Genomic DNA, 21314 nt, shown 5'->3' with positions numbered 1-21314 from the left:
CAGAATTAGTCAAAACAGCAAATTATTTTTACATTTAGCCACCAATCAGCAAGCGCTGCCCAGGTACTGAACCAAAAATGGGCGGCTCCTAATCTTTACATTGCTGCTTATTCAAATAAAGAGAGCAGGAGAAACAATTATAATAGGATAAATTAGAAAGTTGCTTAAAATTGCATTCTCTATTTGAATCATAAAAGAAAAAAAATGTTTATTTAAAACGGTGATTCTGCACCAGAGGGTTAGACACTCTTACAATGCAAAAGCACCTCAGCTAAAGGTAGCACATAGCAAAAGGTTAAGCTTAGTGCAAGCCTGCTTGCTTTAGTTTAGTGTTAGTATGTGTTTGTCTTCTGCAAATGGACAGACGTTCTCAGCAATACTTGGAAGATAATGTTTGTTTGGACAATGTTTATTGTAAACATGTTTGGCCCTATTACTGTTTTCTAAGGTACACATGTTTTGATATCATTACATACTGAATTGCTGTCTATATCGGTTAATTCACTGCTTCCTATGTTTTATTGTTTTGGTTTCAGGATTATGGAATGTGGGAACGAGGAGACAAAACCAATCAAGGGATTGCTGAACTAAACGCCAGCTCTGTGGGCATGGCAAAAGTGAGACCCTATATTACTGACATTTTAATACAATATTATATGATGGATTCCAAGACAATTTTCTGTTTACAGTTTAGTAAATTGTATTATTTAGTGGCTCATTTTGATTACCTATAATATTATTTATTTTATTATTTTGAATCCCTTGGCATAATAGCAGCCTGACTGTCAGTTGTTAGATTGTAGGATTTAGACTGATATTGTTTAGCATGAAATTGTACACAAATGTATTTCTATGGTGGAAAAGAACATTCCTCTGTGTAGAAAAGTGTCATAAATTGTAATGAATAGTGCCACAAAGAGAAAATGGTTTTCATAACAAAAAGTATGTTGGGGGACAAAAAAAAAAGATTAATACAGTGTGCAACACACTTTGTAGCCCAAAGGAGGGAAAAAGGAGAACAAGTTTTGCCGCACTCGCATAAAATCCAGAACAGCTTTATTTGGTATGAAGTTAAAAATACGTGGATGAAGTCAGCCGCATCTTACGCGTTTCACGCCTATACACTGCGCTCACTCATAGATAGTATGAATGGCAAACAAGCCTCTTTATGAACTGAGCAATCAATCTCAATATTCTATATATTAAAGGACAAAACATCTCACAGCTGCAAACTGCTAACATTAAACAAATATTACAAATGTGTCCAAAAGTTTGACTTGTAACATATAAACCAGCTGCACATTGAAAATAACAATTATAAATAGAAGCATATTTCCTCATAAACTAAGGACGCTTGTTGAGACAGATTGCAAATTAAATTATGGTCAAATCTGAGTTTAACGGTCTAAATTATTTTGTCGGCCATATAACATTATTTTACTTCAAAAATTAGTGTGGGGGTTCAGATGGGGGCTAGCAACAATACTACAGTGCTTGTGTCTCCAGGAACAAAAAGGGAGCCATATTTTGGGGTGTAAAGTCCCTGTTCTCCCCATAGACTTTGCCCAGCCAGCTCTGCTCACCTACATGGTGCATTGTATCAAACCCTCAGCCTACAGGTTTTTATTTTATTTCTGCAGGTTTTTATACATTTGTAACTGTACACAGACACTTAAAGTGAAAGTAAATCCTAGCGTTTTACAAACACTAGGATTTACTATTGAAGCAAATAAAGGGGACTTTCATTCATGTAGTATAAGATACTTTATGTAGAAAGCTCCTTTATTTGATTCAATTGATCGCCATTTTTAGCTGCTATAGCAGCCGACGACTAAAAAATGTTTTTGGCTAAGAGGTGACGTTTTCACCTCTTAGCCAATAGCCGTGCGGTAAATCCGGCTTGGCGCCCATGGGAGCCGGATTTACCTCACTGCTATTGACTAAAAAGTGAAAACATCACCTCCTAGCCCAAATTTTTTTTAGCCGTGCTCTGCTGTAGGAGCTAAGAGCGGCGATCGATTGAATCAAATAAAGGAGCTTTCTACATGAAGTATCTTATACTTCATGAGTGAAAGCCCCTTTATTTGTTTCAATAGTAAATCCTAGCGTTTGTAAAACGCTAGGATTTACTTTCACTTTAAAGCAACCCTGTCAGTATCTACTGTACAAACTGCTAAGAAAATAATGCTCACACAGCTCAGCCTTAAAGGGCAGCTTAACGCCTGGTCAGACAGTCTTAAAGGCGTATTGCTCTCCATATTCAGCGAGGTCTGGCGGACCTGATCCGCACTGTCCGCCAGACTTTGTTAAATATAGACTTGAGTGTGGTGTGTGTATGCGCGCACGTGCCCCTATTCCTTTAAAACACAGCGTCCTATTAAGGCTGTGTGCATTGCGTGTGGGTGCATACTATCGCTCCCTTTAAAACTGTGCATGTTTACACACTAAAGGTTGTGTGTGCCTATCCCTTTAAGACTCTGTGAACAGGTGCCGAGCTGTCCTTTAAGGTTGCGCTGCGTGAACATTACTGTGATCTGTCCCTTTAAGGCTCTGTGCGCAGGTGTCGAGCTGCCCTTTACGGTTGCACTGCGTGAACATTACTCTTTCCCCCCCTCTTTTGCGCTCTCTCTCTCCCCCTCTCTTTTGCTCTCTCTCTCTCTCCCCCTCTCTTTTGCGCTTTCTTTCCCCCTCTCTTTTGAGCTCTCTCTCTCCACCTCTCTTTTGAGCGCTCTCTCCCCCCTCTCTTTTGCGCTCTCTCTCTCCCCCCTCTCTTTTGCGTTCTCTCTTTCCCCCCTCTTTTGCGCCCTCTCTCTCCCCCCTCTCTTTTGCGCCCTCTCTCTCCCCCTCTCTTTTGCGCTCTCTCTCCCCCTCTCTTTTGCGCTCTCTCTCTCCCTCTCTTTTGCGCTCTCTCTCTCCCCCCTCTTTTGCGCTCTCTCTCTCCCCCCTCTTTTGCGCCCTCTCTCTCCCCCCTCTCTTTTGCGCTCTCTCTCTCCCCCTCTCTTTTGTGCTCTCTCTCTCACCTTTCTCTTTTGCGCTCTCTCTAACCCCTCTCTTTTGCGCTCTCTCTCCTCCCTCTCTTTTGCGCTCTCTCTCCCTCTCTTTTGTGCTCTCTCTCTCACCCCTCTCTTTTGCGCTCTCTCACCCCTCTCTTTTGCGCTCTCTTCCCCCTCTCTTTTGCGCTCTCTCTCTCCCCTGTATTTCTCCCCCCTCTCTCTCTCTCTCCCCCCCTCTCTCTCTCTCTCTCTCTCTCTCTCTCTCTCTCCCCCCCTCTCTCTCTCTCCCCTCTATCTCTCTCTCTCCCTCTCTCTCTCCCCTCTATCTCTCTCTCTCCCTCTCTCTCTCTATCCCCTCTATATCTCTCTCTATCCCCTCTCTTTCTCTCCCCTTTATCTCTCTGTCTCTCTCTCTCCCCTTTATCTCTCTCTCTCCCCTCTCTCTCTCTCCCCCCTCTCTCTATCTCCCCTCTCTCTCTCCCCTCTCTCTCTCACCCCCCCCCTCTCTCTCTCCCCCCCTCTCTCTCTCTCCCCTTCCCCTCTCTCTCTCCCTCCCCTCTCTCTCTCCCTCCCTCTCCCCTCTCTCCCTCCCCTCTCTCTTTCCCTCCCCCTCCCCTCTCTCTCTCTCTCTCTCTCTCTCTCTCTCTCCCTCCCCTCTCTCTCTCTCTCTCTCTCTCCCTCTCCCTCCCCTCTCTCTCTCCCTCCCCCCCTCTCTCTCTCCCTCCCCTCTCTCTCTCAGCCCCCTCTCTCTCTCCCCTCTCTCTCTCCCCCCTCTCTCTCCCTCCCCTCTCTCTCTCTCTCCCTCCCCTCTCTCTCTCTCTCTCTCTCTCTCTCCCCTCTCTCTCTCTCTCCCTCCTCTCTCTCTCCTCTCTCTCTCTCTCCTCTCTCTCTCTCTCTCTCTCCCTCCCCTCTCTCTGTCTCCCTCCCCTCTCTCTCTCCCCCTCCCCCTACCCTCTCTCTCTCTCCCTCCCCCTCCCCTCTCTCTCCCCCTCCCCTCTCTCTTGCCCTCCCCTCTCTCTCGCCCTCCCCTCTCTCTCTCTCCCCCTCCCCTCTCTCTCGCCCTCCCCTCTCTCTCGCCCTCCCCTCTCTCTCTCTCCCCCTCCCCTCTCTCTCCCCCTCCCCTCTCTCTCCCTCCCCCTCCCCTCTCTATCGCACTCCCCCTCTCCCTCCCCCTCCCCTCTTTATCGCACTCCCCCTCTCCCTCCCCCTCCCCTCTCTATCGCACTCTCCCTCCCCTCTCTCTCTCCCCCTCTCTCTGTCCCCCTCCCCCCTCTCTCTCTCTTCCCCCCTCTCTTTTGATCTCTCTCTCTCCCCTCTCTTTTGCTGTCTCTCTCCCTCTCTTTTGCTGTCTCTCTTGTGCTGTCTTTATCTCCCCTCTTGATCTCTCTCTCCCCTCTTGATCTCTCTCTCCCCTCTTGATCTCTCTCTCACCTTTCTTATCTTTTCCCTACCCCCTCTCTCCCCACTTTTGAGCTGTTTTGAGCTCTCAGACTGCATAGCCTTTCACGGCCCGCCTGGCCCCGCCCCTTTCACACTCGGCCACGCCCCCTTCACGGCCCTCATGCTCGGTCACGCCCCGGCCACGCTCGGTCACGCCCACTTCTGCTCGCACTGCAGAGACTTAGGGACTGTAAGGCCAGGTGTGTTTGTCCTCGTGCTGTCTCTACTGCGCATGACAACTTCGGACAAACACACTTGGCCTTTTATAGTATAGGATAGAGAGGTTCCTTCTGTCTCTCACACACACAGCCCCCTCTGCAGTTCCTTCTATACAGATATATAATATTATAGAGATGTTCCATCTGTCTCTCTCACACACAGCCCCCTCCACAGTACCTTTATATACAGATATATAATATTATAGAGAGTTTCCTTCTCTCTCACACACAGCCCCCTCCCCAGTACCTTATATACAGATATATTATATTATAGAGAGGTTCCCTCTGTCTTTCACACACAGCCCCCTCCCCAGTACCTTATATACAGATATATAATATAGAGAGGTTCCCTCTGTCTCACACACACAGCCCCCTCCCTAGTACCTTATATACAGATATATAATATTATAGAGTGGTTCCCTCTGTCTCTCACAGCCCCTCCCCATTACCTTATATACAAATATATAATATTATAGAGAGGTTCCCTCTGTCTCACACACACAGCCCCGCCCCAGTACCTTATCTACAGATATATAATATTATAGAGAGATTTCCAACTTCCCTCTGTCACACACACACATAGACCCCTCACCCAGTACCTTATATACCGATATATAATATTATAGAGGTCCCCTCTGTCTCACCCCTCCTCCCCAGTACCTTATATACAGATGTATAATATTATAGAGAGGTTCCCTATGCCTCACACACACAGCCCCTCCCCAGTACCTTATATACAGATTTATAATATTATAGAGAGGTCCCCTCTGTCTCACACACACACACAGCCCCCTCCCCAGTACCTTATATACAGATATATAATTAATATGTGGACTGTATTTATACAGACACCAGGTCCTCATATTGCAGGGCAGAACTTTGGTCTGTCAGTGCCAGGAGTCCCGGACTTGTCATTTACTTACCTAACCGTCTCCATCCTTCACACGCTGCTAACTGCTTCACGCACTAAGTCACACTCGACTCTTCTCCACCACCACTGCACCAGCTGCACATGTGAGAGGGCCCCCCATCAAGAACAAAATGCACAGCAATTTTGTTTTTAAAACATTTTTTTAATAGATTATATATAAAAAAAACCTGCAGCTTCATTGTGATGCATGGGGGGCCCCTTTTGGAAGATGGGCCCTCGGACAAGGGCGGATTTGCCCAACTTGTCAGTCCACCCCTGCTTTTATTAGAAGCATTTTGCTAATACATATTACAAAAATACTCTTATTCAAATGTAAAATGCATCCATGTTAATACCAATTTTGTCTGGAATGTCCCTTTTAAGTAATAACTATAAAAAAAGCTGTCTAAACATAGCCAGCAAAATATAAAACTCTCTCAGTGGGAGGTAGGAGAGATAAGTAATAACAAGTTAATAGTCAATTGTTCTCTTTGAAGCCCTGATGTTAAAAGCTTTGTTGCAATATTTTAAAAAGGGATCTGTTTTGGGATTGAGATGTTAAAATGGGTTGAAATCAGTTTTTGAAGTCAGTCTCGCTGAGTGACGTTTTATTATACTTTTCTGTGGGTGGCAATGCTTTTCTGATACAGGCAGAATTTTAAAAGCAGCAGTGTAATGTAAATGATCCCTTTACATAGTATTGTATGGCAATACAATTTACATGTGTGAACTGAAAATGGACACCATACATCCCCTGCTTGGCTCCTTTTTTGTTTTTATTTATTTTCCATCTGTCTCCAACTCTCTTTATTTAGTTATTTATTTATATATATAATTACTGAACTTTGCAGAAAAACAAAGTCTAAAACAGGACAGAGGAGGTAGCATGAAGCAGACAGAACAGAGTAGGCAACACGAAGCAGAGAGGACAGAGTAGGCAGCATGAAGGAGACAGGAAAGAGGAGACAGCATAGAGCAGACAGGAAAGAGGAAAAGAGGAGGCCACATAGAGCAGACAGGGGGTAGAAGGCAGCATGGAGCAGAAAGGAAATTGGAGGCAGCATAGAGCAGGGAGCAACAGGACAGAGGAGGCAGCATATGGAGCAGGGAGGAGGCAGCATAGAGCAGGCAGTAAGGAGGAGGCAGCATGGAGCAGGGAGGATGCAATATGGTGCATGGAGGACAGAGGAGGCAGTATAGAGCAGGCAGGAGGGAGTAGGCAGGGAGGACAAAGGATGCAGCATAGAGCAGAGAGAACAGAGGAGACAACATGGAGAAGACAGGACAGAGGAGGTACCATGGAGCAGACAGAACAGAGGAGGTAGCATAGAGCAGGGAGGACAGATGAGGTAGCATAGAGCAGGGAGGACAAAGGAGACGGCATGGAGTAGACAGGACAGAGGAGGTGGCATAGAGCAGGAAGGACAGAGGAGGCAGCAGGAAGCGGGGAGGACAGGGGAGGGAGCATGGTGCGGGAGGACAGAGAGACAGCAGGGAGTAGGCAGGAGGGAGATGGCAGCATGGAGCAGGCAGGACAGAGGAGGCAGCATGGAGCAAGGAGGAGGCAGCAGAAAGGAGGCAGTTTTAACAGAGGCAAAACTGTTGGTAGCACTGCTGTGTCCAACTCTAGGGGGCGCTCTAGTACCCAATAGAAAATATTGATATAGATAAAAACTAGGGCTGTATTAGCATAGAAATATATATATAGACAAAATATGAAACATTGAGCACAATATAACAAGTAACACAAATTCTTATCTGAGTCCTTGCAGAAAACTGCAAAACAACTCAAAAGTCCGAAATATTTGGTGAAAATCCAGGTGGTGAAATCCACGGTGTAAAGTTACGGCTGCTCCTCTCAGGTAATAGACAAAGATCCAGGAATCTGTGAAGAGGAATCACATACAGAGGGTGCCTCCTAGTGTGAATGCCTGATGAAACAGTTAGCTTAGCTGAGAAACGAGTTGCAATATGTTGTTTATATTGCTTTTATACACTTTGGGTAAATGCCTATACCCATTGGTTCTTAATTTTGCTTTAAAAAATATATTGTCATTTTTGGAAGCCTGAGCTTAATTCGATGTTCCCGGTTGTGGGATACCTGTGCCTCTACATCCTATCAGAGGATCAGTTTGCTGGGACACAGAGTTCCCTGCCTGCGTCATTTAGTACACTTGGTGCTGCTCTATTTGTGAGTATAATTACAATACAAGATATACTGTTCTGTGTTACAATCACAGTATCACACTAGGATGCGCCCTCTGTATGTGATTCCTCTTCACAGATTCCTGAAGTTTTAACAGAGGGAGGAGGAAGGAGAGAGTTTCAAAGGAGGGAGCATGAAGTTTTCGAGAATAGAGTAGGGAGTTTTACAGGAGGGAGTTTTAGCTTTACAGGATGAAGGAGGGAGTTTTAAATGAGGGAGGAAGGAGCAGGGATGTCCTAAAATGGACTCTGTAGATTAGCAATCCATCAATGTACACCCTTAGATTTGAAGGCAATCTTAACGCATTCACAAAACTAAATCTCTTACACATTTGTCTGCAGGCGGCTTTGGAAGCCATTGATGAACTGGACCTCTTTGGAGCACACGGGGGACCAAAATCTGTGATTCATGTCCTTCCCGATGATGTTGAACACTGTCAGGTATGAATGTCAGAGGCTCACATGGATAGCAAAAAAAATAGAATTGTAGTGTTTTTTTGTTTTTTTTTACAATGTAAAACTATTGAGACAAAGTTATTGAGATTTTATTTTTGTGGTAGTGTGTTTGCTAGGACTGTAGTGTAATGTATGTACATAGTTTATATCAGCAATTAAAGTATTTTATTACAAAGTATTTACATACACTATAAATGTTTTTTTTAAATCATTACAAACCGTAAATTTGTCTTGGTGGGCAGTCCTGGGACATACCAACTGTATTCCCCTTGATTATGCTTATCTTATCTTTACAGTTGACAATTAGAGACTTATATATATTATCTCCATTAATCAGCTAGTAGAAGGAAGGATAAGGGTTCTAGATATTACAGGGGACATTCCAGCTTATTTGGGGGCAGAGAAAAAATATCCTAAGAGAATTATAGGAAAAGAAGACAAAATAAATAATGAAAGTACATAGCAATCTTTTTTTCTTTTTTAACACTGCATGATTATACCTTTTTAGATACAATTAATTTTTCAGTCTTGATGTATAAGTTTGCCATGCATTAGAGCTAAAAGACAGTTTCAATCTATAATAATCACATTTTTAACAGTATTTTCTTCTTAAATCGAAAGAGTCCACAGCTGCATTCATTACTTTGGGGAATTAAGAACCTGGCAACCAGGAGGAGGCAAAGACTCCCCAGCCAAAGGCTTAAATACTCCTCCCACTCCCCTCATCCCCCAGTCATTCTTTGCCTTTCGTCCCAGGAGGTTGGCAGAGACGTGTCAATATTTTTAATTTTTGTTTTCGTCTCTTATGGAGGGTAGTACTCTTTGGCATGGGACAGGAGTTTTAAGTAGTCCTGTCAGTCTCTCAGTGAGGGCTTGGATGAAAGTTAGAGTCAGGAGATGCAGGAAGTTTCTTTCTGCGAAACCATCCCGACTCATGTTAACAGCTCCTCAAGCAATCAGTGTTGTCAAACTTCGCTCCGCTGCCTGCTTTCTTCTCTCGAGTCCATGGCGGAGGCGATGCTACTATCCGTCACACTTGAAAGGCCGTGTTCCTGTTCCACGGCGTAGATTCCGGTAAGATAGTTTCATATTACTTTATTCAATGTACTGTAATGTGAATGTTTAATTTATAACATAAGGGTCTCAGTGAGTCTCTGTTAGTATCTTGGAATCGAGGGTAAAATATCTCCTGAGGGGGATTATTGGACAGGGGGGTTTATAATCATGTTTGTTATGTGATTTCTCCTGCTTATGTGTGAGGTTTATGGGCTCGTGGTTTGGAACTTTGAGACCTTTGGAAGTGACGCAGCCTTTTGGCTGGGCACGCTTTTTGGAGTGTACGGTTCACCCTGTGTCTGGGCGTGGTTACGCTCTGTTTTATAATTTCCGCATTCCCGAAAGTGTGGCGACTGAGTTATTCTAGTCCGCAGGGGTCTGGTCATAGGAGGTGGTGAGTGCCCTAGCCATTGGTTGTGTCAGGTGCCGGTTTTGTTTTTTACTGTTTATAGTCCATATTTGTATATCCTCTTTACAGTTATGGAGGATTCTGATCCTAAGACAATTATGATATCAGATTCCGATTCTGTGTCCGGCAACGAATCCGGTTTTGCCTCATTGACTCCTGTCAACCAGTTTTGTTCCATATGCCATATGAAAGCACCCGGTTCCTTGGGCTTGAGGAATCAGGGGTCTGCTGAGCCATCCGCCTGTGGGGGTCCTGTCCTCCAGGGGGCAAGTTCCCTAACGATTCTTCCTCCTACACATGCGGATAACCCAGTTTATGGTTCCTCCGCGCAGGGTGGCGTTTTCCCCCTGGAGGTTGCAGCATGTTTTCGCTTTCAGATATTGTTGGCGATTGTTCGTCTGCAGAGTCCAAACGTTTCTTTGAGAATGTGCTCATGCCCTATTTTCCCTGGTCTTCCACCTTGGGGTGGGCCTCAACAGTTCCCCGCGGGTGTAACTGTTCCGGAGTGTTGTGCCTTTTGTTACAGGATTGTGCACCTTAGCATGTTGCTTAGACATCTTTTTCAGTTATTGAATGACCCTATCATTAACAGATATGGGAACTTTCAGTCTGATAATTTGAATGGTGCACCTCATTAGACATGGGGGGTTATCTCCTGTTTGTCTTTATTTGAGATCTTTCCCAGTTTTTTGAAAGATAGGGCTCTGTTTGGCTGGTCCTGCGGGTAGGCCTGTGTCTTTTGGGCGTTAACCTTTGGGTTGCCTTATATTTTATGTTGTATCCGATGGGATGTCTTTTATTTGTGTTTTCCTTCGGGAACCATCTGGGATCGATACTCTTGTTACTTCTCCGGAAGTTGTTTGGATATGTTAGTCCTATGTTTAATAATGCCTGTTTTTGTTTTTCCCCTATGTGGGATAATTTATACAGCTTACCAGTTAGGACCCTGAGTACAGGCTAGTCCTGTCGGGTTCATTTGGTTTGTGGCTGTTCAGACACGTGGCGCTGTTCTGCCGGACCGGTTCAATAGTGGCGCTGATTGCTCAAGTTATCTTTGTTTTTATGTTCAACTAAGCATTTTTAGAGGATCTGTGGGTCGCAAAGCGGGAAAGGATTGTTTCAGTCCTTATAGCCTTCAGTCATAGATGACCGGGCAGCTTCACTGCATCGTGTTACTTGAGATCTGATTTCATCAGAACCTAGAGATTCCTCCTCCATACGGGGGAGGGCTGGTGGGTGTAACACCCCATTACCACTGAGGAGTGGTTTGACCTTTAGTTTTAGGCTTCTGGATGGTCCTATTGGGGCTTAATCCAACAGCTTGTATGGATAGCTGTACGGCATGCGGAAGGTTTTCTATTTTAAAACCTGTTGCAAATTTTGGCACCTTAAGGGTTCGTATATGCCGTTTCTAGTGTTTCTAGATACGGTTTTTACTCTGGGCCGTGTAGGGTCTGTCTGAGTTATTGGAATTTTGGGTCTTCTTCCTTTGTCTCCGGCTGAGTTAGATCTCCTTTGGGGATCTGTGTTCCGGATGTTGGTTTCTCCCTGTAGGGACTTGTTTAGCTCAGGGTTTTCCGGAGCTGGGAAGGCTTAGTACTTTTCTCTCCCCTGTGTCCTTTGCCTGTGTGGAGGTGATGAGGAGACTAGCCCTGCTAATGGGGTTTTTGAACTTCGAGGTATCCCTTTTGTTGTCCGGGGCCATTGTGAAGTTCCATGATTAGGCTTCTAGCCTTTCTCCTAGGAGAGTTGGACTTTATCTAGGGGTGGTTCCTTCCTTTGGTCGGGGCTTTCAAGTTCTCTTTGCTGTCCGAATTCTCTGGATATGCTCCATTCCCTTTGTCTGTTTTTTTGACCAGTAGGGGTGTTTGATTCCAGGGTATAGTTGCCTGAACTGTTAGGTACCCGGACCTGTTTTTCTTCCTGAGTCTTCCTCTTCTGGGGGGTTGCTCCTGTCCCAGTTTTGGATTGTTTTGATTCTCAGGGCTTGTCGGGATGTTCCACGCTGGTGGGAACGGGAGCTATGTCCTTGCTCCATCTACCTAACCAGGTCAGGGTTGGCCCGGTTTATCGGAGTATTTATTAGTAACCCATGTCATCTGGGGTTAGGTGGGTGGCTTGTGCCTCAAGATTAGTGGGTTTCTACCCAGCTGCTGGTGCTGATTTCCAGTTTCTGGTGCGCCTTAGGGTTGCATTCCCATGTTAGTTTGCCAGTGTACCCGTGGATTCTCTGCTCTGCAGGCGAACGGGTTGGCTGTGCCTCTGTTGGGTGAACTACTTGTGAGGGGGTCCTTCTAGGACATTTGACCTCCGACCTCTTTCCTTTTTCTTTAGGGGATATTCTCTTCTTAGGGAGTCGGAGCCCTTCTTAGGGGCTTCTCCTGGACGGGAAGTGGAAAGTGGACTGGGTTTCCCCTGGAATCTTGCTGATTCCATGTCAGACTGTGGGGCCTTGTTTTGATGGATCCTTGGGTCTATGGCCTTGTCTGTTTTCAGAGTTGGGATGTACTTGTACTCTAGGAGGATGGCTCTGCCATCTTTACGCTCGTTCCTGTACCATTTTCAGGATTCTTTGTTCCCTTGTATTGGTGGCCCAGCTGGGTCTGTCGGTCAGGATGCCAGAGTGGTCTATGGGTAACAGTATCCTTTGGGATGTGTGTGCTTGCTGGGTCTATTTTGATAGCTCAGTCTAAAGGAGATGGTTTTTCCTTGCTCCTATGACAGGAGACGGTTTCATCTTCCTTCGGGTTCTGAGGGTATTCTCTTCTTCTTGGGGGGCCTAGATGGAGGCTTTGTGTTATCCTTTTTAGGGACCTGTGAGTAGGTCCGGCGGCTTCTCGATGACTGTTTCTTCTTTCTTCTTTGCAAGCTCCCTCTGTGTCGTCCTGTTATGGACTCTGTGTTCTCGAACTTGGGGTTTCGCCTGGGTCTATTACACGCTATTTCACGGTTGAATACTTGGGTATTCTATGGGCAGGCGCTGGGAGGACTTTGCCTCTTTAGTGCATTCCATGCTTGCAGGTTGTTGGGGAGATGTCTTTTCGGGCTCCGTGCCCGGTGTTATCTCGGGTTTCACCTGGTATAGGCGTGGCCTTTTTCCCTGTTTGGGTTTATTTGGGTCTCTGTGTGTTGGGCCCACTCTTGGAGGTGCTGTTTTTGTATTGAGGGACTTTCGGTTTCCTCTGTCCTCCTTTGCCTTGTTCCCCTTGGGGTATTCGGCTGGTTCACCCTTTATTTGTGAGTGGTGAGTGGTGGGGGACCGTCTGTTGGTCGACGGTGTCTCTTGGTGGACTGTTGGCTCAGTCAAGTCCATTTTGCGGTCTCTAGTTTGGCTCTGGACTGGCTGCGAGTCAGTGTCAATGGGGCTTTTCACTGAATTTTTTTTCTCGGCTTCGGACGAAGCGGGATTTTTTTTATTGGGTAGAGGTTCACGCCTGGTGCTCTCTGTATGGGCCGCCTGTTGTACCCTCCCGTCTTGGCATTCAGTGTCCTCTATAGCTTGGGTATTGTTTCCCAAAAGTAATGAATGCAGCTGTGGACTCACATAAATTATGCTACCTGATAATTTCCTTTTCTTCTGATGGAAAGAGTCCACAGCTCCCCACCCATAATTTTATGTGGGGCGTCCTTATATTCTTTTGGCACCTTTTCGCCCTGATATTTCTTCTACTGTTCCTTGTTCCTCTGCAGAATGATTGGTGGATGAGGGGAGTGGGAGGAGTATTTAAGCCTTTGGCTGGTGTGTCTTTGCCTCCTCCTGGTGGCCAGGTTCTTAATTCCCAAAAGTAATGAATGCTGCTGTGGACTCTTTCCATCAGAAGAAAAGGAAATTATCAGGTAAGCATAATTTATGTTTTTGTATAGTTATTTTGACATTATTTAAAAATGAAAATGCAAATATTACTGGAACAGATAAGTTTTTTCACATGCTTCTAATTTAGTATTTCTGGTGATATTTTCAGACCTATATTACCCCTTTCCCCATAGTAATATATTATAAGTGAGATCCCACAATTCAGAGGTTTCATGTCTGTATAACAAGTGATTGTCACATTTTGCATTTTGGTTGTATGTAAAGTGGGCACTTCACAGAACAGTGCTTCACAATCTTTTTTTGTAGCAAGTACTCCTACAGACAAACATTTTTGTCCTAAGTATCCCCAGCTGCTAAATATTACTAGGTTAAAAAAAAGAGGTAATTATATATATATATATATATATATATATATATATATATATATATATATATATATATATATATATATATATATATATATATATATATATATATCCCAGTATGTGAAAAATTTTTATCAGATACAAATGCAGCAAATCTTTAGAAATCTTAAAGCAACACACTATAAAGAAATAAACTTATAGAGAAAACACACAACACGCACATTCTTTAATTAGTTCTTTTAATAATGTGAAACTTACATTAGAAAAAAAAAATATGAGTATTCATTTTACCACATTTCTGTATCTAATTTTATCACATACACAGCGCAGGCTCATTTCTTACTTGGCTATAGAACGATTCACTTGACACATTTCAGCATGGCATAATTTACTTATCTCACTGCGACCCTATTTCTAGCACATGGGTTTCATTATACGTTTTCACAATGATATACACCTTACCTGGCACTTTCCCTGTGATAGTTGTTATATCAGCGTTTCTCAACTCCAGTTCTCAAATGTCCAAATGTTCTAAGAATCTCTCTCCAGAAAAACATATGAGTCAGTCACAGTGAGGTGATCAGTTGACTTGCCAGGTAGGAAATACAATCTGGCCTGTTAGGGGGTGTTTCAAGGTAAAACTAAGAAACAGTGATTTATGTGGTACATTAAATGTTTACAGTAACTGCACTGGCTGAATCAGGAAAGGACAAGCCACTCAGTAGTACCCCTTACCAAAGCTTCAGATACCCCCAAGGCTACATGCTAAGAAACAAGGTTATAGAACATGCAGAGGTGTAATGATTTTTTATTTTTTAATTAAAGGGACATTGTACACACATATATATATATATATATATATATATATATTTTTTTTTTTTTTTTTTTCTTCTAAACAGGTTCTTTTTATATTTTGTTTTAAAAGAAAAATGTATCAAACGTTAGTCCTCTATCCAAACCCCAAATTTGCCAATGTATACATCCGTAAGCATTATACTCAATATGCCTGCTCGCTCCCTGAGTGTTAGTATGTATAGTACATACGCTCTGTACCTGAGCATCCCCTCTGCACAACACTTCTCTTCACCACTGGCACAAACCCCTCTGCAAAACCGCTCAGCTCTGAAGGGCATCTACAACCTGATTAAAACAAGGAGGGATGGCCAGAATTTGCAGCTGCATAGAAGTATAACATAGGAAAGTAGCAATATTTGTCCCTGTGCCGTGAAGAGAGGATGTTCAGGACCGGACTCCTGTTTACTTATGCAAATAGGAATAAACTGTTTATGGTGCACAAACATGGCAGTCCATACCTAAGGAATATACACTGTAATACACAGTTTGAAATATATGCACACATTTATTCATAATAATTTTTTTTTTTATCTATCTTGAAAATTTCTGTCAGCCAACAGCCAGATATATTAAAAGTTTTAACTGGTCAAATATCTCTTTGTACTTATGGTTGCGCTTGTTCCCTTGAGCAGAAACAGATATACCGTATCTGACCAGTCCACACTTTTAATATCCCCAGCTTTTAGCTGACAGTATTTCCAAGATAGATAAAAAACCAAAACATTATGAATAAACCGTGCACAGTAATTGCTGAACTTGCCTTTATATCTGTACATGTTGTGACGCATTTTGCATATTACACATGATTGGCTGGTGGGCGGGATCCTCTAGATATTTGCTTAGTCCTGGAATCGCCTCACAGATATGATACGGCTGCAATTTCTAAAGTAAAAAGCACTAACTTATTAAATATTTATATTAATTGTTCATACAAACTGTATTTGTAATGCAAGCTTTTGCTCAGCTATTTCTTTCATGTGTGCACAATGTCCCTTTAAATCAGTTTTTTTTTTAAATTGAAAATTCCTTAAACAAAATGCTTTTTGAGAAAAAAAAAAAAATCTATGAAATAAGGATTAGTTTTTACTTACGTAGCAGTAGGGCTGTATATTTATGGCTGTAATTATTTATTTATATATATATGTGTGTGTATGCACATATAAACACATAAATACATATGTATACATATATAGACATATATATATATATCTATCTGCATTGGAGTTCTTCAAGTAGCTGAAACACAGGAAAAATCATATGTATGTAATATTCATATTTAATAAAGCGTTTAACTGAATATGTACTGTAAATATTTCACATTCCAATGTTCTTCACATAGGGGAATGTTCTAAGTATTTTTAAATAGATATCCATATATATATATATATATATATATCATATTTATTTATGAATAAATAGAACATATTCTTCTATGTGAAAAACATTGGATTGTGAAATATTCATATTTCATGTCGGGTTTAGCACTCTTGAGTAAATGTAGTCATGTTAGCGAGCTAGTATGGGTGTTAGTTGTTTTTTTTTCCCAGTTTGCGTGCTCCATAAAAATCTATGGGTGATCACTTTAACACAGTCACGATATTCTTAGTTCCACTTTTTGCCCGTGTCGTGTTTCCCTCCCCCGCTAACTTTTTACTTTCAACTCATAATACGAGAGCTTCTGTCTAGCGATACTGAAGCTAATCTAATCCTAAACTGGAGATAGTTCAACTCCCAATAATGTCATTCTTTCATTTCTCTGATCTGTCTATGTATTTCTAATGGTATATAACCAAATCGTTAATTGTCTGACATAACTGGAAAACTAATCTGAAAAGTTATTTTAAAAATGAAACCTTTATATAGAAAATCATGATTTAAATCAAATCCGCCAGATGTAAAGTGAGAGTTTCTTTATGAAAGATATGTTTAGGCAGATCTAAACCTTTGGTGCCTTGGTTTTCATAACAGCAGCATACTTATAAAGCATCTTTAGGTAAATATAGCTTCAAAATCCAAGTATTACAGGTAAATGGATTTCAATACATCTGTTTCTAGGATTGCTGACTACAGCAAGTGGGTTATGACTTGTTCAATACTGCTTGTATTCAACAAAATATATATTTTATAAAATGAGTATTTACTGCAATATTTGTTAAAAAATGTAAAGTACTTTCCTGTTTTAGCATTATTGCATCTTATGTTATAGACCTATGTAAAACACTACAAGTCATGTTTTAATTGTGATCTTGTTTTTACAGTCAATTCTTTACTCCATGTTGCCACGAGCTTCCACTTCTAAAGAGATTGATGCTGGTCTCCTATCTATCATTTCATACCCAGCATTTGCAGTTGAAGACATAAATCTAGTTAATGTAACCAAAAATGAAATCCTCACAAAACTACAGGTAAGCCTTAACTTCAATTCTGTGCCTCTTCAGACTTTGACACTAAGGGCTCAATTTATCAAGCCGTTTTCCTCCATATTGTGTGCAGTTTCTCACAAGAGAATCTGCAGTCGGTATTTATCAAGCAGCGGTCATCAGTCCACTGCTTCCTACCCTCTTCTCCACCTCTTAGGTGGAGATTTTTTTCATGTAATTGGCCATGAGCTAGTGACGTATGGGATATACAATCCTACCAGGAGGGGCAAAGCTTCCTAAACCTCAAAATGCCTATAAATACACCCCTCACCACACCTACAATTCAGTTTTACAAATTTTGCCTCCTTATGGAGGTGGTGAAGTAAGTTTGTGCTAAGATTTCTACGTTAATATGCGCCTCTCAGCATTTTGAAGCCCGATTCCTCTCAGAGTACAGTGAATGTCAGAGGGATGTGAAGGGAGTATCATCTATTGAATTCTATGGTTTTCCTCACGGGAAATCTTTTCATAGGTTCTCTGTTATCGGTCGTAGAGATTCATCTCCTACCTCCCTTTTCAGACCGACGATATACTCTCATATTCCATTACCTCTACTGATAACTGTTTCAGTACTAGTTTGGCTATCTGCTATATGTGGATGGGTGTCTTTCGGTAAGTATGTTTTCATTACTTAAGCCACTCTCAGCTATGGTTTGGCACTTTATGTATTAATGTAAAGTTCTAAATATATGTATTGTACTTATATTTGCCATGAGTCAGGTTTATGTATATTTCCTTTTGCAGACTATCAGTTTCAAAATTGGGAAAACATATTTAGGATGTTATTTTTTCTTAACTGGGGTATAGTCTTTTCTTCAAAATTGACTGTTTCTATTAAATTTCGCCGGTAAAATTAGGCTTGCGAGGCTGCAAAATGCTAATATTTATTGCATCATTCTTGGCGTGAGAATTTTTTTGGCGCGAAGGTACGTTCGGTGATGCAAATTCGCCATTTCTTGTATCTTAGTTGACGCCAGATTCCTTGCACAAGGTTGCGTCTGCCATAACGCGAGTTGCGTCATTTCCGGATGTTGTCAGCGCCAAAAAATGTAATTTTGCTTTGCGCGTCATACTTGGCGCCAAATTATTTTATCATTTAAACCCCACTTCCTCTTGACTTTTTCTATGCCATATAAGTTTATTGATAATTTTGCTTTATATGTTGTTTTTTCTCTTACATTTGCAAGATGTCTCAATCTGATCCTGTCTCAGAAACCACTGTTGGATTCCTGCTGCCTGATAACAGTTCTACCAAAGCTAAGGGTATCTGTTGTTAGTTAGCGGAGATTATATCTCCAGCAGTAGTATGTAACAGTTGTCATGAGAAGCTTTTACATGCAGAGAATGTATCCATCAGTACTAGTACAAAGCCTGTTGTTCCTTCAACTTCTAATGTACATGATATCCCTGTGAATATAAAAGATTTTATTGCTGATGCAATTCAGAAGGCTTTGTCTGCTATTCCACCTTCTAATAAACGTTAAAGGTCTTTTAAAACTTCTCATAAAGTTGATGAAATTTTAAATGACCGACAACATACTGATTTGTTCTCCTCTGATGAGGATCTATCTGATTCAGAAGATCCTACCTCAGATAGACATTGACAAATCTTCTTATCTCTTTAAGATGGAATATATACGTTCCTTGTTAAAAGAGGTGTTGATTACTTTGGATATTGAGTAAACTAGTCCTCTTGATATTAAAACTAGTAAACATTTAAATTCTGTTTATAAACCTTCTGTGGTTATTCAGAGGTTTTTCCAGTCCCTGATGCTATTTCTGATATGATTTCAAAGGAATGGAATAGGCCTAGTACTTCTTTTATTCCTTCTGCTAGGTTTAAAAAGTTGTATCCTTTGCCAGCAATTAGATTGGAGTTTTGGGAAAAAATCTCCAAAGTTGATGGGGCTATCTCTACTCTTGCCAAATGTACTACTATCCCTATGGAAGATAGTACTTCCTTTAAGGACCCTTTAGATAGGAAACTGGAATCTTATCTAAGGAAAGCTTATTTATATTCTGGCTTTCTTCTCAGGCCTGCCATTTCTATGGCTGATGTTGCAGCTGCATCAACTTTTTGGTTGGAAAGTTGCTTCAACATGCTAATCATTTTATCTGTGATACTATTTTTGATATCATCAAAATTGATGTTAAATCTATGCCTTCAGCTATTTTAGCTAGAAGTGCTTTGTGGCTCAAATATTGGAATGCTGACATGGTATCTAAGTCTAGATTACTATCTCTTTCTTTCCAAGGTAACAATTTATTTGGTTCTCAGTTGGATTCAATTATTTCAACTGTTACCGGGATGAAGGGGGTTTTTTACCTCAGGATAAAAGATCTAAGGGTAAATCCAAAGCTTCTAATAATTTTAATTACTTTCGACAGAATAAGGAACAGAAAGCCAATCCTTCCCCCAAAGAATCTGGTTCCATATGGAAACCCTCTTCAAGTTGGAATAAATCCAAGGCTTTAAGAAACCAAAGCCAGCCCCCAAATCTGCGGCCCTCATTCCAGCTCAGCTTGTGGGGGGCAGATTAATTTTTTTCCAAAACATCTGGGCAGTTTCTGTCCAAAATCAATGGATTCAGAGCATTGTCTCTCAAGGGTATCGAATAGGAGTAAGACCTCCTGTGAGAATATTTTTTCTCTCACGCATTCCAGCAAATCCAGTGAAGACTCAGGCTTTTCTGAAGTGTGTTTCAGATCTAGAGCTTTCAGGGGCAATTATACAAGTTCCATTTCAGAAACAGGGTCTGGGGTTTTATTCAAATCTATTAATTGTCCCAAAGACAGAAAATTCATTCAGGCCAGTTCTGCATCTGAAAATTTTGAACCGTTTTGTAAGAGTGCCAACTTTCAAAATGGTGACTATAAGGACTATTCTGCCTTTTGTTTAGCAAGGTCATTATATGTCCACGATAGACTTACATGATGCATATCTTCATATTCCGATTCATCCAGACCACTATCGGTATCTGAGATTCTCTTTTCTAGACAAGCATTACCAATTTGTCGCTCTTCCATTTGGCTTAGCAACAGCTCCAATAATTTTTTCAAAAGTTCTCGGTGCCCTACTCTCTGTAATCAGAGAACAGGGTATTGCAGTGTTTCCTTATTTGGATGATATCTTGGTACTTGCTCAGTCTTTACATTTTGCCGAATCTCACACAAATCAACTAGTGTTGTTTCTTCAAATACATGGTTGGAGGATCAATTTACCAAAAAGTTCCTTGATTCCTCACACAAGGGTCACCTTTTTAGGTTTCCAGATAGATTCAATGTCCATGACTCTTTCCCTAACAGGAAAGAGACAAATGGAATTGGTTTCAGCCTGTCAGAACCTTCAGTCTCAATCATTCCCTTCAGTGGCTATGTGTATGGAGGTTTTTGGTCTCATGACTGCAGCATCGGATGCGATCCCCTTTGCTCGTTTTCATATGAGACCTCTCCAGCTTTGTATGCTAAATAGATGGTGCAGGGATTATTCAAAGATATCACAATTAATATCCTTAAATCTCAATGTTCAACTTTCTCTTACTTGGTGGTTAAATCACCACCGTATAATTCAAGGGGCCTCTTTTGTTCGTCCAACCTGGACTGTAATCACAACAGATGCAAGTCTTTCAGGTTGGAGAGCTGTTTGGGGATCTCTGACAGCATAAGGGGTTTATAAATCTCAAAAGGCGAGGTTACCAATCAATATTTTAGAACTCCATGCTATATTCAGGGCTCTTCAGGTTTGGCCTCTGTTGAAGAGAGAACCATTAATTTGTTTTCAGACAGACAATATCATAACTGTGGCATATGTCAATCATCAGGGTGGGACTCGCAGACCCCTAGCTATGAAAGAAGTATCTCGGATACTTTCTTGGACGGAATCCAGCTCTTGTCTAATTTTTGCGGTACATATCCCAGGTGTAGACAACTGGAAGCGGATTATCTCAGCCGTTAGACTTTACATCCTGGGGAGTGGTCTCTCCATCCAGATGTGTTTTTTTCAGATTGTTCAGATGTGGGGTCTTCTAGAAATATATCTGATGGCTTCCCATCTAAACAAGAAACTTCCCAGGTACCTGTCTAGGTCCAGGGATCCTCAGGTGGAGTCAGTGGATGCGTTAGCAGTTTATTGGTTTTACCAACCTGCTTATATCTTCCCGCCTCTAGTTCTTC

General features: G+C 42.0%; 1 protein-coding gene across 1 annotated transcript in view; it reads left to right on the top strand.

The window, feature by feature from the left end:
• PHKA2 (phosphorylase kinase regulatory subunit alpha 2) overlaps nt 1-21314 on the top strand; it is a 292026-nt gene that overhangs the window by 102327 nt on the left and 168385 nt on the right. The window contains 3 exon segments of the mRNA XM_053706381.1: nt 537-617; nt 8109-8207; nt 16980-17126. Coding sequence (XP_053562356.1) covers nt 537-617; nt 8109-8207; nt 16980-17126 — 327 coding nt within the window.

Source organism: Bombina bombina, chromosome 3, assembly GCF_027579735.1.
Source record: "Bombina bombina isolate aBomBom1 chromosome 3, aBomBom1.pri, whole genome shotgun sequence".
Lineage (NCBI taxonomy): Eukaryota > Metazoa > Chordata > Amphibia > Anura > Bombinatoridae > Bombina > Bombina bombina.
This window is presented reverse-complemented; position numbering and strand designations above follow the sequence as displayed.